General features: G+C 34.8%; 1 protein-coding gene across 3 annotated transcripts in view; it reads left to right on the top strand.

Annotated features, from left to right (window-relative positions):
- CLDN10 (claudin 10) overlaps nt 1-18,596 on the top strand; it is a 202,932-nt gene that overhangs the window by 73,290 nt on the left and 111,046 nt on the right. For 2 of the 3 annotated variants that reach the window (XM_051984019.1, XM_051984016.1), the window contains exon 1: nt 11,372-11,640. The exons of the other annotated variant lie outside the window; for it this stretch is intronic. In XM_051984019.1, coding sequence (XP_051839979.1) covers nt 11,421-11,640 — 220 coding nt within the window. In that variant the 5' untranslated portion in view covers nt 11,372-11,420. Of the gene's footprint in view, nt 1-11,371; nt 11,641-18,596 lie in introns of those variants that run through there. 3 annotated transcript variants of the gene reach the window in all.

Here is an 18,596-nt window from a genome sequence, read left to right on the forward strand (position 1 = left end):
TTTTAAGAAATTTCACTTGAAATATACAAATAATGCAAATTAAGTTGTAGAAAATTGTCATAGTTTGACATTTTACTTTTGAATGTCATTATAGTCATAAAATAAAATTATATTGATAGAAGTTTCCCTTTAAAAATTCATTATGATTTATTATCTCCCTGTTTTTTTTTTAATTTTTTGAAGAAATAAGTTCTTACGTACTTTATTTGACCCTTTAAGTTGCTAATTGTTGATTTTATTTCAAATTTTCCCACATGCAACATGCTAACTGGAAAATTATTTCTAAGTAGCCTTTTTAGAAACAACTAGTTCTCACAACAGTGAAGCTAAAGAAGAATAATTTTATATACATATATATGTATATATATGTTTTAGGAATGCTGTTTTATAGCTACCATTTTTACTTTGTGGTCTTGGTAAATGCCTTTGCTAAAAATTAATTGCATCTACTTGACTGTTCTTAATAGGAAATATGCTGGCAGAATCTTATGAGCTATATATAGCATTAGGAGTAAGTACTTATTGGGTAATTCCTAGAACCTGAGTGTAGCAGCCATTTTCTCCTAGGTACCTAACACACACAGTTATGTGAGTCAACATTGGGAGTACTATTTCTGAGCAAGTCTTCCATCAACAAAATAGATATCACTAAGTGGGCTTTTATAGACATAAGAGCAAAGTAAGTCTTAGGTATAAGCAAAGTGGATATATGGAGACTATGAAAATAGTTCTACATATGACATATTGTCTTCTGTAATAAAGCTTACATTTGTCTTTGTATCTCTAGTGTATCTAGCACAGTATTTAATTCATGCAATATGAACTTAATAAATGTTTTGTAACTGATTTATTCCCTCCCTTCAGACTTTTTCTTCTCTTCAGTCCCCTCTGTCTTTCTATCTCTACCCTTCTGCTTTCTGAATCTCTGCTTTTCCCAAATTACATTGCTCTCATTCTCATCTTCCTTCCAGATCACTTCTTTCTTTCTTATTTTTACCTTCCTTTCTTCTCTTTTGATAAGATTTCTCCTTCCCCCCTTTTTCTCCTATCTGTCCATCTCTACCTCTTAGGGCTTTCCCTCTCTGTCCTTGGAGGTAAAATTTTTCGGGATTCATGTTAAAGGCTAGATAATTCATCTAATTGTTTAAATCCAGTCTTAAAAATATTAGAGAATTTCTTTAGGAGTTTTATCATTTTAAATAGAGGAAAGAATTATAAAGGGAATGTGACATAAATTAGCATGCCACATATCCTAGTCAAACTTACATCCTGAAAAATGAGACATCAGAAACAAAGATATGTTTTTACCTTTATGATAAATGTTATATGGGAAAAAATGTAAAGTCAGAAGTATATGGGAAAAAAGTATATGGCCAGGATATTAAAGACTAACTTTGCCTATTTTCCCTCCTTCATCAGTTATCAGGGATTGAGGTTCATTAAGATCTAAATGCAGATCAGTTTTATTAAACTAGCCTTCTACAGCTAATAGAACATGGTAGTTGGTTTTTGTTCATATTTGTAGGGGGAAAAATGATCCAAAGGATTCTAATGTCCCACACTGCTGGCTAGGCTAGGTCTGGAGTGACTTCCATTGAGGAAGTTATAAGCCTTCCCAGAGCCAACTCAAAACTCTTATGATAGTTCTAGAGCAGGAATCATAAACAATATGTCACGTGCTTATGTACCTGTTCTTTGAGCTAAGAATGGATTTTACAATTTTTTTTAAAGATATAAAAAACATTTTTATTTGGGGGCTGTACAAAAACAGACTGGAGATGAAATTAGGCCTGTATCACAACAAGTGTGCCAACCCCTGTACTAGAGAATACAAAAGTACCAGAGACACTACTATGTTTGGGACAAATTTAATTCAATTTACCAACCACTTATTAAATGCCTATAAAGTGTGATGAACACTTTTCTAAGGACTAAGAACAGAAAGATAAAAATGAAAATGCTCTCTGTCCTAAAGGAATCTAAATTTTACTGAGGAAAAAAGATAAGAACATGTTCAAATATAATAAATTACATATAAAGTATATAAGCATCAAAATACAAAATTGATTTGATTCAATACAAAAGATAATTTTGATTATCTAACCCCAACCTAACACAGAAGTAATCAAATACACAATGATAATTTGATCATTTTAGAACTGAAAAAGATATTTTTGAAAATTTAACTGATTCAATATTGATTTCCCAGATTATAATATAAAACAATATTCTCTAGTTTTTTTGCCAAATAAATTATAAACTTCAAATAATTGGTGCTAATGATCAAGATAAAATGAGAAATTAAAGTAATGGTATCTACATCAATTTCTTCCTTTTTTATGGAATTATATTTCTTTGATCTGGAGTCACTCATTTGTCCAAGCTACCATATGGTTATGAATATTTTTATGTCTTTCCTACCTACTCCAGAAATCCATTTTATTACTGCTACATTCTGAGACACTATTTGATGCTTAGACAATTCTTGATACCTATGTTCTTTGGCAAGTGAAATGTATCTTAAACAAAGTATTTCTGCAAATTTGCTTTACTTGGCTAAAATGGTTTACACTTTTTAAAAGCCTTGAACTGACAATTAATAGAGGGCAATCTCCTATTTTTCTTACAAAATCAAAGCAGAAAAAATGAATTGCAATGCTAATCACAGTGGTATATGTCTCAAAAAGTGACTTAGATATTTCATCTTCAAGTACATAGCAGTATATTAAATCTTTTCAGTCCAGTTTTATTAACTACAAAGTGATTTTTAATAATGAAAATCAAATCACCATTTAATGCTTATAACAAAACTAAATATTTGTCAAATTACACATATATATTCATGGAATTTCAGGAAAATAATGAAAGAAGAATGTACTATACATACATTTACTTTCTTCCAAATATCATGATATTTTTGTGAAGAATCTGTGACCCCATGACCTTATTAGCATTTATGATTCCTTTACTTGTTCAGATTACAATTCATATTTCAGTAGCCTAAACAGTACAGGAAATAAGAAAACATTTATCCATGAAAATATATTTTGTGGATTTCAGCTCTCCAAGATAATCTTCAACCAAGATGATATAATCTCAAAGTAAAGAATAACATTCTAATTTTGCTTCTTATCTTAATAAAACTGTATTCTGTTTTCAGTTTAAAACAAAACATTTTAAAACCAAAATGCCTTCATGTATTTCATATGTATTACCACTCCTGAGTAACATGACTTTTTAGCAAAATGTAGGATGGTTTCTTTTAGTTACACATGCCTGAACTAGCATAGTAGGATTTGAGATTCTGAAATGACTAACTCTCCCACTGAATATTCTCTAACATTAAAGAAGGTTAATAACCCTTTGAAATCAAATAAATAATCTGGTTTCTTTGATCAGATTCTCTGAGCTCTAAAAATACAACTTTCAAGAACTAATAGCCAAGACAAGGCCCTAAAAGAAGGAGGAAGAAGGGTTTGGAAAGGCTCAACCCCATTGAAAGTAAAAAGACAAAGGATAAAAGTAAAAGAAAAACCAATCCAGTCCACAAGCATGACGACCCTAGTCTGTTTATGCCAAAGAACAAACAGTGCTGTCAGCTAGCAGTTAATTTATGGAATAAAAAGGATTATTTGTGTTGAGTTTATATATATGTAAACTCAACATATATATGTATATATATAAATTATACAGAAGTAGTTATTTTTCTATAGTATATTTCTCATACTTTTTTTAAAAAAGGAGACAGTTTTGCACTTAATATCCCTCACAACACTTAGTCTTTCTGTATATACTATTTGTGTGATTTTAATAGGAAAATAAAGACTATTACATTTGTATTATTTGCTCAAATAATCTGGAGAGGACAATAAATCTGCATTTAAGATGCATTAAAATTATAAGCACAAAGGCTCATAGCCACAGCATACGTCTAATGCTTTCTAGCTTATGTTAAGGAAAAGTCAAGAGTCTGAATCTAGAAAAATTATTGTTATTATGGCTCAATTGTTTTCAGTATCCAACTCTTTGTAACCCCTCTTGGGTCTTGGCAAAGACACTAGAGTGATTTGCCACTTCCTTCAGCTCATTTTAATGATACGACATTCATTTTCTAGGGAGAGCTAAATTGTGCAATGGTTAGAGTACCTGGACTGGAGTCAGGAAGACTTAATTTTCTTGAATAGCATCTGGCTCATAAGGGTAGCTCTGTAGGGCCAGGTAGGTAGTGCTGTGATAGAGTGATAGGCTTGGAATTCCTGGGGTTCAGGAGGCCCTGAGTTCAAATCCATCCTCAGATACTTACTATGTAATCCTGAGTAAATCACTTAATTCTTATTTGCGATCAGTTTCCTCATCTGTAAAAATACACTAAAGTCTTTGGTACACCTATATAAATTATAGTTATTATTATTGTTATGTCCACTAACTCCAGGCAATTTTAATCCTCCTGCTTTTACTCCTATTCCTCATATGTACTAACTGTATGACAATGGGTAAATCACTTAACTTTTTGGCTCTGTCAGAAAATTTTCTAAGGTGTAAATTATGGAGAATTTGCTGGTTTGCATCAGTGAACGGTGTTTGCCATACTAAGGAAATTACAGATCTGGACAACATCAAGAAATATTGACTAAATCCTTCAATGAGATAAAAACTGATGCTAGTTGAGACTGCTATTCAGTCATATACACCACCCCCCACCACCACTAAGCTCTGTTTTCCCTGTGGCACAACGGTGAAACTGGTCTTCAATATTTTAGTTGCCCCTTTCTGAAATCTTTCCTGTTGCATTCCCGGTCAGGTTGAACCCCAGCAATTTCCTCCTCCCACTATCAGCCTTACTTGCTCCAGTTCTCTCCCCCTTCTCCTCCTCTTCAAAAATTGCTTTTAGGAAAACCAATTTGAAATTCAAACACCTTGACAAATGACAGGGAGCTTAAATTCCTGAATCTCCCAGTAATGTTTACATTTTAACAGAGATCAGGACCTTGAAGTAGAGGGATGAAGCTTCAGTGGTGAGAATTTACACATAAGAAAGCTATTTTTTAGGAAGAGCACTGACCATTTAGTTGTTTTACTTCTCAGTATTTACTCATAGAATTTCTCTACTATATCAGAGGCTTATTACTGACTATTCATTCTAAACCTGCCACTAACATCACTGTATGTGTGACACTAGATGAGTCACTCTATCTTAATGGATTCCATTTTTCCTCAGTTGAAAAGTGAGAAGTTTGAACTAAATTCAATCCATTCAGAAAAATGTCTATGAAATGTTTACTGTGTGCAAGACAAACTTATCTTCTTTAGAGAAAAGCCTTAAAAAACCCCACAAATATCCTTGTGTTATTATTGATTAAAGGTTTCACGTCACAGAAGATCCCTCTTTCTCCCAATTATTAAAATTGCCAGGCATCCAAAAAATTAAAGTTGCATTCTTCTGTGAATACCTGTTGAGTATGAATAAATTGCAACATATTGCCAATGATGAGTTATGCAGGAGAGTTGGTATAAAGGGTTTTGTCAGAAAGCTGCATCACCAGAAATAAAGTTGCCTAGTTATACAGTCTGTGCAATGAATAACTAATAGAGATCTCTTAAACTCCATAGGCAGAGGTACAGTTTTAAGGAATGTAGATTAAGTCATCAATACATTTGGTGGACCCAATATGGACCATTTATACTAGGATTAGGAAAAGAGTGGGACAAAGAATGGGCAAATAGGTTGCAAACAATACTGTTGGAGGAAATTTCTACATTGATTAGATCATTAAAGTATCAAAGAAATATTTTTTAAAAATTATTTTCAGCAGTGAGGATAATTCTTTGGTACTTTAGGAGTTTCTCATTTTTCTATGTGTCATAGTGAAGTCTATGTACCTCTTTTCAAAAAAATTTTAATCATAAAATTACAAAGGAAATCAATTTAAATGAAGTACAGTTATCAAAATATTTTTAAAGTAAGTTCACAGATATCAGGTTAAGAAATCTTGCTTTAGAGTATCTGAGATCTCATTTGTGTGGCTATTCCTTTTGTATAGTGTAGTATATATGTGTGTATGTATATGTATATGTATATGCATATGTATATATAATCATCCCATCTAATAAAGTATATTTTTAAAATAGTATTTTTTTCCAATTACATGTAAAGATGATTTTTCAGCATTCATTTTTATAGGGTTTTGAGTTTCGTATATTTTCCCTCATTCCCCAATTTGGCAAGCAATCTGCTATGAATTATACATGTGCAATCATGTAAAACTTATTTCAGTCATATTGCGAAAGAAACAGAACAAAAGACAAAGTCACAAAGAAAATAAAAAATCTTATGTTTCTATCTGCATTCATACTTCACTAATTCTTTCTCCAAATGGGAATAGAATTTATCCATCATTAGTCTTTTGAAATTGCCTTGAATCATTGCACTGCTGAGAAGAACTAAGTCAGTTATAGTTGATCATCACACAATGTTGCTGTTACTATGTATACTAGTTCTGCTTATTTCACTCATCTTATGTTAAGAATTTCCAGTTTTTACTGAAATCTGCCTGCTTATCATTTCTTACAGTAAAACAGTATACCATTACATTCATATATCGCAGCTTGTTTAGCCATTCTCCAATTGATGGGCAATCCTCAATTTCCAATTCTTTGTCATCACAAAAAGAGCTGCTATAAGTATTTTTGCACATGTAGCTCCTTCTCTCTCTCTTTCTTTTTTGTAATCTCTTTAGGATACTGACCTAATAGTTGTTTTGCTGGATCAAAGAGTATGTACAGTTTGCCCTTTGGGCATAGTTTCAAAGTGCTCTCCAGAATGGTGGAATCAGTTCACAACTTTACCAATAATGCGTGCAACACAATTTCCCCACATCTTCCCCAACATTTGATGTCTATTTTAATGCATTAAATCCTTAAGCTACATGTTTCAGTTGCCTTTCTGAAACAGAATTTTTCTGCTCAGAATTCTTTAGTTTCTCTTTCTTGGTTACTAAGGAAAACAAACTCCTTTACCTACCTTCCACAATCTATGCAGCTTCTCTCTTCTTCAGCTAGTACCATCAAATACTCTGTGGTCCAGCCAAACTGAATCTTCCTCTGATCACACTGTGTAGTTTTTTTCTGTCTTTGTTCTTGTGTTCACGGTAATCCCTACTCCTGAGGTGGTGTCCCCTCTTTGTTAATCCTTTCACCTTTTATTAATCTATTTGGGGTTTTAAAGCTCAAATCAACTATCATGTCCCTTAGTTGTTCTGCTTGACCTCATATATCATTTTTATGTGCCTCTTTAACAAACTTATCATGTATTATTTTGTATAGTTATCTATATCTGTATCATATCTTCCTGGGCACCTAGATCCTTGGAGTCAAAAGAACTTGAGTTCAAATTCAGCCTCAGATACTTACTAGCTGTCATTTAACCATATTTGCCTCATCAGTTCCTCAGCTGCAAAATGTCTAGAAAAGGAAATGCCATACCACTTCAGTATCTTTGCCAAGAAAACCCTAAATGGGGTCATGGGAAATGACTGAACAAGAACAATATTTCCCCCTACTACTAGATTGTAAGCTTCATGAGAACAAAGATCATGTCATCTAAAGTTTTTATCTCTTCAGATAATAGCACAGTAGCATCCATATAGTAAGCCTTATTAAATGTTCATTGAATTATTACACCTTGCTCCATGAAGTAATACAACAAGCAATAGATAGTCATTACAGAGAGACTGACATTAGTTCAATAAAAGGATGGCAATTGTAGCAAATAGAATATCCAGCAATATAATGGTTTGCTTTTTCAGGTAGTGAGATTTCTGTCAGAAAATTTTCAAGCAAAAATTGAATTACTTTCTGTCAAGGATGTTGTAGAAAGGACTCCTTGAGTAGGAAGGAGATTCAATGAGATGATGGTTAAAGTTTTTTCTTACTTTAAAATCTACACTTACATGATCTTCCCTCCTCTCTTCACTAGTAGACATTACTACCTTACCCTTTGCTCTCTTGGCTAAAACAAAATGGTAAAAGGAAATGAAAAAAAATCTGAAGAAAGCCAAGTTTCACTGCATACAAATTGGGAAACAATAGTTATGATGGGAAATTTAATTTAGAAAACTGGTTTTTGACCTGGTATTATTATCAAGGGAAAGAAATACTTGAAATCAAAAATAATTAAAAGAACTTTGAAGACACAAATTAAAATAATAAAATAAAAGCTTATGTCTTTCAAGACCATACAGATGTTCCCAAATATTGACCTCAGATGTCTATAATTTTTGTGGTCACCTTGATTTATCATTGGTTTGTTCTTAGACTATTGAAGAGAAATGATGACGCAACATACACACTAGGCAAATATAAATGTGCCTCACTTTAGATATCTGATATCTTGTTTCACAGAATAGAAGCATGCAATCATACATTGTTAGAGCTAGAAAGAAACTTAGAAATTAGCTATTTCAGTCTCCCCTGTTTCAAGTGAGAAAACCAAGGCCCAAAGAGTTAAACAACTTATGCAGGGTAACCTTAACTTAGTCACAGATTCATTATGTAAAAACAATGTCTCTTGGATAGGGTTCTGTTCCATGCAGTTCAGACATCCTAAAAGAGGCAGGTCTTTGGTTAGTATTGAGAGATGGGTAAGATTTAGACAGAATTGGAAAAAGGCAAATGAAATATGATAAAAGACATAGATGTGAGAAATGAGCTTACTCTGGGACAATATGTCCTAACACAGCAAACAGAATATAGAGAGAAGTAATAGGAGATAAGGTGTGATAGATAGGCTAAGATAAGATTACAGAGGGCCTTGAAATCCAGACAAAGGAATTTAGACTTGTGGTAAGAAATCAGGAGTTGCTCAAGGTTGTTGGGTTTTGTATGTTTTTGTTGTTTTTGACAGCAGAACCTATAACCAAAATGATATTTAGTAACACCTAACAATTATATAGTGTTTTGTGAATTGCAACGTACTTTTCCTGTTAAGGAAAAGTCACCACCAATAGGTGGCATATAAATCTGACCTCACATACTTATTGACTATGTAACTCTGGGCAAATCACTTAAAACTCTCTCTGACTTAGTTTACTTATATGCAAAAATGAGGATAATTATGATACATTTTATTATATCATATAATTAAATATATGACATACATACTGTTATATTATTTATTATGTTGCTCCCACCTCCCAGGGTTTCTGGGAAGATAATTGGAGGTTATATTTGTAAAGCACTTTGCAAGTCTTAAAGCACTTTATTAATCCCAGTTTTCTATTATTAACAAAGATTAAACTAGCAGTTGTTTCCAAGTTGGATATGAGGGAAATTGGACAGATGTTATTGCAGTTATGCAAGTCTGAATGCCTGGAGTATAGAGCTGGCAGAAGGAAGAGAAAGGAAGCAGAGTAATGAATTATTTTGAAGGAAGACTCTGTAAGACTCAGTGAGAGAATGTACAAGGGAAAGAAGACCTCTTGACTACATTAGGTCTGTTACAGATGACTTCAAGATTTTAGTCCTGTGAGACTCAGCTATTCTTCTATGGTCCCACTTCTTTTATGTGTGAACCTAGTCACAGAGGAAATATATTCAGCAAAGAGAGTGTGGATAGTGACACATCAGCCCTTCACCACTACTAAACATAAGGCATAATATAAAGCAGGTAAGTAATCTCATCTCCCTTTATGAAAGACAGGACTCTGATTAGAATTTTTAAGCTTATAATTCTGATTAAATCAAAAGACTTTGCATCTGTACTGATTCTGTCCTCTATTCACTTATTTGGATAAAGAAATTCAATTCAATGAATTTTTATTGTGTCTACTATTATATGTAAGGCACTATGCTAGGCACCACAATTCATAGACTAATATGAACCTTCAAGAAACTCATACTCTATTTGGAGGAAACAATCTGCGTACAAATAAATTTAAAGAAAGCATAGGTGAAATAATTTCAAAACCTAAAGAGTGTCAATAACTGGAGGGGGGTCAGGAAAGGATATTATTAGATAAAGGTAAGAAAAGAGGGTATTTCAGACATGGAGAATATTCCATGTGTAAAAGTAATGGGAGGAAATGAGATGTTATGAGTGGAAATGAGTTGGCAGGCCAATTTCACTTGAACTGGGAGTGCACAAAGAACAAATACATGTATACAGAGGCTTCATGCTGCTTCCAAAGGCTGACTCTGATTAGTGAACCCTTCTTGACTATGTCACCTAGGTGTAACAGGGTCAGTTTCTCAGACTTACCATAAAGAATTACAACTTGATAATGGAATAAGCTTGTCTTGTTAGACCTTATCACTTTAAGCTTACCTTTCCTAGCAGAGTATATATACACACAAAGCTTTCTCCTTTCAGATTTAATAAGGTACTTTGGAAACCAAACTATTTGTCGTGGGTAGGACATAAAGAGGATCTGTTCCATCAGATATGCTACATCCGGCTGCCCGTCTTCCCCTTCTATAATACTTCAAAACAAGGGCATTTCTTGAAACCTCATGTTCAGATCTTTGTGGGTTTTAGCATCTTTAGACCATCCCCCTCTAATAAGGGGCTCGTTGGGTTGGCAGGCTGGACCAGCAAACTAATAATAGGTGTACTGCTAGAGGAGGGGAAAACAGTTTACTGAGAGAGGTGCATGAAGGAATGTGTTCTTATTGATGTGGGCACCTGGCCCAATTTCTGAGGAAAGAGTAAGAGGGCACAGCAGAGTGGTCTTTTCTAACTAGGAGAAAAGAAAACCTGCTACAGATTCAACTTTGTGATGATCTGGACTAGGGGGCAAGAAAATCTAGGAAATGACGTCACCTCTTAGAGATCACTCTCTCTGTCCAACAAACCACTTTCTAGCATTCTCCTTACACTCTTATGTCTCTCATATTTCTTCCAAGGAAACCTGACAGAGCTGAGGAGAAATCGCCCTGAATCTTTAGCGGCAAGGAATGATGGGAGTGAAATTTGGGCACAGCAGGACAATGTAGTTTTTCATTTTCTATCTCTTCTTCCTCCTCTCATTTAGAAATCATAAGTCTATTAAGCCGAGTTTCTTAGTTTCCCTCTACTTAGAAGAAAAGAAAGGGGCGGGAGTTTGGGGGGAGACGAGAACAAGGAGCGGTGAAAAGGGGCACCTAGTTGGGTGGAGAGAAAGCCAGGGCTGGGGCAGGATGCTGTGAAAGAAATTACTGGGACTCATTTCAGTGAGCTGGTAGTTCCCTCGGCGGAGCTGACTAAACTGTGGGCTCAAGCTCCGGGGTTCTCTTCGACCCTCTCTTCCGTCGCGCGCCCTGGGGCTGCTGGAGGAGGGGACCCTGGAAGGAGGCGGAGTCGGGGGAGGGGTAGGAGTGGGGAGCAATAGAAGGAAAAGGTGCTAGGCTGGGGAGTGGATGCGGGAAGCGCTGCAGCAGCCAGCGGCATGGCGAGTATGGCCTCAGAGATCATCGCCTTCCTAGTATCTATCTCCGGTTGGGTGCTGGTCTCCTCCACGCTGCCCACCGACTACTGGAAAGTGTCCACCATCGATGGCACGGTCATCACCACTGCCACCTATTGGGCCAATCTGTGGAAGACATGTGTCACCGACTCCACGGGTGTCTCTAACTGCAAGGACTTCCCCTCCATGCTGGCGCTGGACGGTCTGCATCTCTCCTCCTTTCCCCTGTGACCTCCCTCTCCCCATCTTTGTCTCCCCCAATATTCCTTTCTCATGCTCTTCTTCCCTCTCCTTCCTTCCACTCGAAGAACTGCGTCCTATATCTTAGCAGGGCGCTCAAGAGAGGAAATGCGCGTAGCTTAAAGCAGCTCAGGAGCTCAGGGGGCTACATTTTAGATGGGGTCCAATACCTGCGTACTGCTCGTACTTTAATGCCCCGCCAGCACAATAGATTTCGGGAGGCCGGAATGTGGGAATCGGGATAGGGAAGGAGGTGAGGGACGTGCAGAGGACAGCATGGAGTTCGATTTTGTTTCGTTCATTCTCGTAATCTAAGGAATGGATTGTTCTAAAATTCTTAACCTGGGGTCCGTGGTTACCTTTTAAGGAATCCGTAAACTTGGATGGGGAAAAAGACTCATCTTTAATGTCATTAGCCTCAAACCGAAATGTAGCATTTCCTCCAACTATTTAAAAACACTGTTCCAAGAAGGGATCCATGGGATTCTCCCTCCTGCCAAAGGAGTCCATGATTTAAAAAATAATAATAATAATAATAGTAATATGGTTAAGAAGCTCTGCTCTTGAGAAAGATTGAGAAAGTGAACGAGTGAGCTGAAAGTGTCTCTGATTTGACTGCCAGGTGTGAGCCAGCCAGAATGAAGGAAGGGAAGTAGCAGGTTCACAACTTGGGCCGCCCCTTCTAACTCAAGCAACGCTCCCGAGATCGCTACCACCCCAGAGCGGCTGCCAAGGGCTGAGGTGACCCGCCTCCTGTCCTGCGCGTGTGTTCAGCAAGACCTTGCACGCAGGAGAAAAGAAGGAGTTTGGGAGAAAGGATTTGACAATCTGGGGTGGTTATTCCATTGCTAAGAATACCTTTATTTATATATATATATAAATATTTATTTATTTCTAGCAAAAAAAAAAAAATAGTGTTGCTGTTGTTGTTTTTACAGCTAGTAACTGTAAAATGATGCACCAGTCCCTTTATTTAAAACTCAGTGTTTGGTTTCTTTTTTGAGGAGGAAATCGTGGCATAGTGTGTAAAATTTCGCACGTCGTTTCTAAATAACCAAGGTTCAAATCCCACCTCAGATAATGAATATATATGTAACCTTGGTCGGATCATTTTGCTTCTAAGTACCTCGAAGCAGCTAACTCACTAAGATTTATTGAAAAAAAATCATATCCAAGTTATGACCGGCGTTAAAGGGAAAAAAAATCCTCTCTATTGCTGAAATCACAGTTTTATTTGTAAAATGAGAAATTGATTAAAAGCAAAAATCTTTTGTCACTTCGGTCACATTTTTAAAAATCATGCATTAGAAAAATCAGAAAATTGTGCTTCTTTAAAATTATAAAATCGCCCAGCTGGATTTAAATACTTTCTCTAAGTTTTAAAACATTAGACCAACAATTGATTATTCCTTTTCAAGTCACAGAGTGATTAGTTATTATTCTACTGCTTCTGAAACCTGAGTTACAGCGGAGAAGTTTGGCATAGAAAGAGTACTTCCGTTTTCTTCCTCCCGCTTTTAATTTTGTTAGTCAGTTTTTTCCTGGTAGGATGATCTTTCCTATGTGAGTTTTTTCCTTTTTCTTTTATTTGAAATAGATTTTTTTTCAAACAGTTATGCATAAGACTAGATTTTTTTTCTTACTTGTAGCATCTCAGAAAGTCTTACAAAGTTATTCTCAGATAATACCTGCTTTGTTTAACTTTGAGGAGAACAATAGAGTTTTGAAGTAGAAATTAGGATTCTGATACAGTGGGGGGGAAAGTAATAGGTTAGACTGCATAGATAAACTGCTATAGAGCAAGAGGAACGATTAAGCTATTTTTAGTTTTAAGGTGATTTTTTTTTCTAATTGTAGTATTTCAAGTTTTTATTTACATAGCTGGGTAAATAGTAGAGACAAGATTTTGATGCCTCTAAAGTTGCCTTTGTTTTAGTGTATGTAATTGTGCACCTTGAAAAGCAAACTCTTGCTCAATGGATTATTTGATGAGGACACTGTGAATAGGAAATGTAGTCATTGTTCTAAAAGGCCCAACAACTTGAGTAGTATCCTCATCTATGAATGATCTGTGCCATGTTTACTCCCTAGAACTACTGTTGAATTGTCTCTGTTGTCCAAAACACAAAGCCAGGCAGATGATGTGAACAGGTAGACTCTTGTTTCTATGGTTTGCCATTCAGGAATATGGGATTTACAGTAACTGTCCTGAGAGCATTCTTCTGTTACAATAGTATTGAAAAGAGAATTAGTTTTAACTACGTGAGCTTTCTAAGGCAGGAAAAAGGAGAGGGGAAAAAATAGCATCAAGAATATTATTGATAGGATGCTGAAATGCTCACTTTCTCAGTGAAGGAAAACTGATGGAATGGATGGATGGCTGACCAAGAAAACTTAAATGCTAGTGTTGAATGGAAGAATTGAGAGCAATCAATTGTATCCATACTAAAATCACTTTGCCTTTCTATTTTGAAATCACTAAAGAATGAAAAATTGAAGGGGAAAGGGAGGAAATAAAGGATTGATGCTAAAAATCTTCAATCCAAACAAATATTTATTTATAAAGTGTCTCTTATGTGTAAAGTTAGAGACATTATGGTGTAGAGAATAATCCTCTGTGTGTGTGTGTGTGTGTGTGTGTGTGTGTGTAAGGAGTAGCACACTGGATTCAATTTCCAGCTCCCACCTCTTGGAGAAAGTATTTCTGAACAAATCACTTATCTTCTTATTGCCCTGAACAACTTTAAATTTAAAAACTTTGCTGATCTGTATTAGCAGAAGGAATTTACTGGACACTCTATCTCTACATTGATTATATACAGGCACACACACATATTATGCAAATGTACTAAGATACTTATAGGTTACTAGGATACAAAACAAGAAAAAAAAAATCCCAAAATAAAACTAGTGTCTTTTCTCAAAGAGCTTATAGTTACAGGAGGTAGAGTGATGATAACTTTTTAAGAAAGAAAAAAAAATGATAATCAATAAAGGAGAGAACACAACCAACTAGGAAATTCATGGAAGGTTTCACTGAGGAGATGGTACCTGAGCAGAGGCTTAAAGGAAAATAAGAATTTTTAAAGATGGTATCGAAGAAAGTGTGCATTGTAAGTCTGTGTGAATTTATGGAAGCAAGAGATAGGATCTCATGTTTGGGGAACATTAAGTCAACTGGTTTGACCACAATATAAAGAACAATAGGAGATATGGTTGGAAAGGTAGGTTGAAATCAAATTGTCAAGGAACTTAAATGTCAGGCTGAGAAATTTTTATTTTATCCTAAGATAAAAAAAAGACAGCCACAGATGATTTTTGATCATGATGTTTTCTGTGCTTTAGGAAGATTATTTTGTTAATGCTATAGAGAATGGATAGAAGAGAGGAGATTATTAGAAGATTATTACAGTAGTTTAGGCAAGAGAAAATAATGGCCTGAATTGGATGTTGGCCACATAAGTAGAGATATCTTACAGACTTAAAATCACCAGGACTTATCAATTGATGACTTTTGAAAGTGAAGAAAAGGGTGAATCACATACTGTTGTGGATGTTCAGTTGTGTCTGGCTTTTCATAACCCCATTTGAGGTTTTTTTTGGCAGAGATACTAGAGTTCCTTTTCCAGTTCATTTTATAGATGAGGAAACCAGGTCAACAAAGGATCACACAGCTAGTGAGGCCAGATTTGAACTCAGGTAGATGCATCTTTCTGCCTCAAAGGCTAGCTCTGTTTTCACCTAGTTTTCCCAACTAAAGATTACTCTCTGATTTTCATCCACACTTAGTGGATGAAATATCTTATGAATGAAATATCTCTGGCTAGAGTTAGTCAGCTTTCTAATTTCTCATTATTTAGATCAGGAAGATGGTGTGCAGTGGTTGGAACTGAAGGCTATGTTATCCACAAAGCAGAATCTGATAAAGTACCTGATATACCAATCTTGCAACAATGTATTTAATGGAGTGTGAAAATGTTTCTTTTTAAAAGCTGCCTCAATAACATGCAAACAGTTGACTTTAGGAAAGTAAAACTAATACTGGAAATGAAAATAAGGCCATCTTGCTGAAAGATTTAAATAGGAAATGGTCCCTTTTTTGTGGTTCCCTCCCCCCAATCTTGAAGGAAATAATCAAACCAAATGATAAATATGATGCTAATTCAGTTAGTAATATTGTATGTGAAGATGTATTTCTGAATTTTGATTAACAAAATTGTGTAACAATCACCTCTGTTTTATAGATAAAGCAGCTTAAGGGATATACTCTATTTAGGTGTAGTCATCTTATTGATAAAGGGATTTTCTTATGCCTCTATCAGTAAAAACCCAGATCCAGTCTAATCTCTCTTTACATGAGTGTAAAATCCAGTATGTGTGCCACTAATAGTTTCTTTTCAAGTGGATATTTTACATTTTAGAGATTGACTGAAAATCAAATGTGTATTTCAACTGATAAATTAAGCTGTCAGTTTTGGGAAAGTCAGAATGTAGTTTTTTTTTTTTTTCCTATCTTACAACATCTATTGATACAAGTTACAATTCTTTTACTAATTGAAACTATGTCCTAGTTAAATGAGCTAATGATTTCTGGCTATCTTGCTAAACTCTATTACTCTCAAAATACCATTTGACCTTTAGATGGGAATCAATCTCAGCCATTTTGCTGTTAGTATATGCCATCTATTTTTTTTACTGTGAATGTTTGCCATTTCTCCTAGGAGATTTAACAATAAATTTTGTTTTAGAGAACTTCTGAGTAAATATGTTCATGCTTCAGCACCTTAATGTGTTAATTAGCTATTAACAGTGCCAGTAAATTAGGTCTGTCAGAAATAATGGCCTCCTTGGCCAGTTTTTACTACTATGGTATTATCTAAAATAAGTTTTACCCTCAGGAAATATTAAATGGAAGGTTGTAGGTGCCCACATTGCAGAAGATATATCACTACATGGATACTTATAATGATCTTTAATCATGCAAAGATTAGCTGTTAATAGAATGGAAAGAAACAAGCATTTATTAAGCACCTATTAAGTATGAGGCACTGTGCTAAGTATTTAAAATATTAAATAATTTAATCCTCACAACAACTCTGAGAGGTAGGTATTATTATATTCATTTGAGGAAACTGAGGCAGACAGAAGTTAAGTACATTGTCCAAGGTCAAACATTAAGTATCTCTAAGGAAGTACTTGAATTAAGGACTTCCTGACTATAGATTCAGAGCTCCATTCATTGTACTAACTAGCTACTTCTTAAATTATAAGACAGACCTTACCTAATTTATGAATACTTCACTTTTATAAACACTCCTTACACAGATCAGGATTTGTACACCATCCATGAAACTGTCCTTCCTTACCCAATTCAGACCCTAAAATAAATAAATATATATTTTCTATATATAGATGTTATACTTCTACATATAGTGTTAACATGTTACTTCAGAGCTGTTCTTAATTCTTTAATGCCATGAGCTGCTTCTGAGAACACTATTTTTAAATAATTGAAGAAAATACTAAATTTCAGTTAGAGGTTAGTGAAAGTTTATATATATAATTTTTTCCAGTTCAAGTTCATAAACTCATTGAATGTTATTCATGGACCTCTCTGTGGATTGCTAGGGTTCAGAATCCTTGCTCCAGAGGTATCTGTCTCCCTACCTTCCAACTGATACTCTAATAAGATATGATGCTGCATTTTTTCAGTCCCTTTGCCTTCATCTTGCCACAAATAAAAGAACATTTTACAAGATGTGTCTCTGATGTCTTGAAGTGAAATTTGGTCCATACTTTCCCATGGAAATGTTGTTACAAATGTAGTTAAGTAGGAATAGAGAATAGCATTCTCTGCCTTTTTAGCTTTGTTATGATCTTTTAGGAATAAATCTAAGAATTTAATGACTATTTATAAGTACTGCTTCTATTTAAAAATGCATTTAGATTTTCCAGACTATAGAATTTATAATTGAATTGTAAACTGGGACTACTTGTGCTCTACCAATTCATAATGAAGTGAAGAAGAATAATTTCCTGTTCTATTCATGTATTTATTTATTCATTCATTTATTTTTAGCATTTTTGTCTTGCTAAGGTCTGATATTTGTTCAGTGATTACAATTGAAAGCAGGACAAAGAAGTTTAAAGTCATAGACTAAAATTGGTCTCTTTGATCATAAAAATGGTAGAGTACTGGCTGAACCTTTGCTGCCAAACAATGAACTAGTCCTGTTACTAATTTATTACATACTCTTAAAACTTCCCTGACATGGAATCCATGGATAGAGTTCTGGGAGATCTGGGTGTGAAGTCAGAAAGACCTGAATTCAAATTCAGCATCAGACACTTACAAGCTATGTGGCCTTGAGCATGTCTCTTAAGCTATGTATGCCTCTATTTTCTCATCTGTAAAATGGGGATAATAATAACATTTACCTCTCAAAGTTATTGCAATGATTGAGATAATCATTTTGAAATGGATAGCTGGCATATAAGTGCTTAATGGATGCTTTTCTCCTTCTCTTCTGAAGATTCTTATTCCAGCTCCCAAACATCTTATTTGCTGCCTAGAGTCTGAATCAAGCTTCCTGCTGAAAAAAAGGAGGAGTAAAGGGATACCTATCCATGAAGAACTTTTAGCCTTCAGTGTTAGCAGCAGTAAAATCATGTCATAATGACTAGCATCCAAATTAATTAGTGTTAACTATATTTTCTGAATGTCAGTATCTTTATGCTGTTTTTGTAGGGTTATTTTTTTTTAATCACAATAAATATTTTATCATAGGAAAACAAAGCTGCTTCATAAACTTTATTTTTTTTCTTTTTTCTTTTATTAAAGCTTTTTATTTACAAAACATATGCATGGGTAATTTTTCAACACTGATCCTTGCAAAACCTCCTGTTCCAAATTATCCT

Source organism: Antechinus flavipes, chromosome 3, assembly GCF_016432865.1.
Source record: "Antechinus flavipes isolate AdamAnt ecotype Samford, QLD, Australia chromosome 3, AdamAnt_v2, whole genome shotgun sequence".
Classification (NCBI taxonomy): Eukaryota; Metazoa; Chordata; class Mammalia; order Dasyuromorphia; family Dasyuridae; genus Antechinus; species Antechinus flavipes.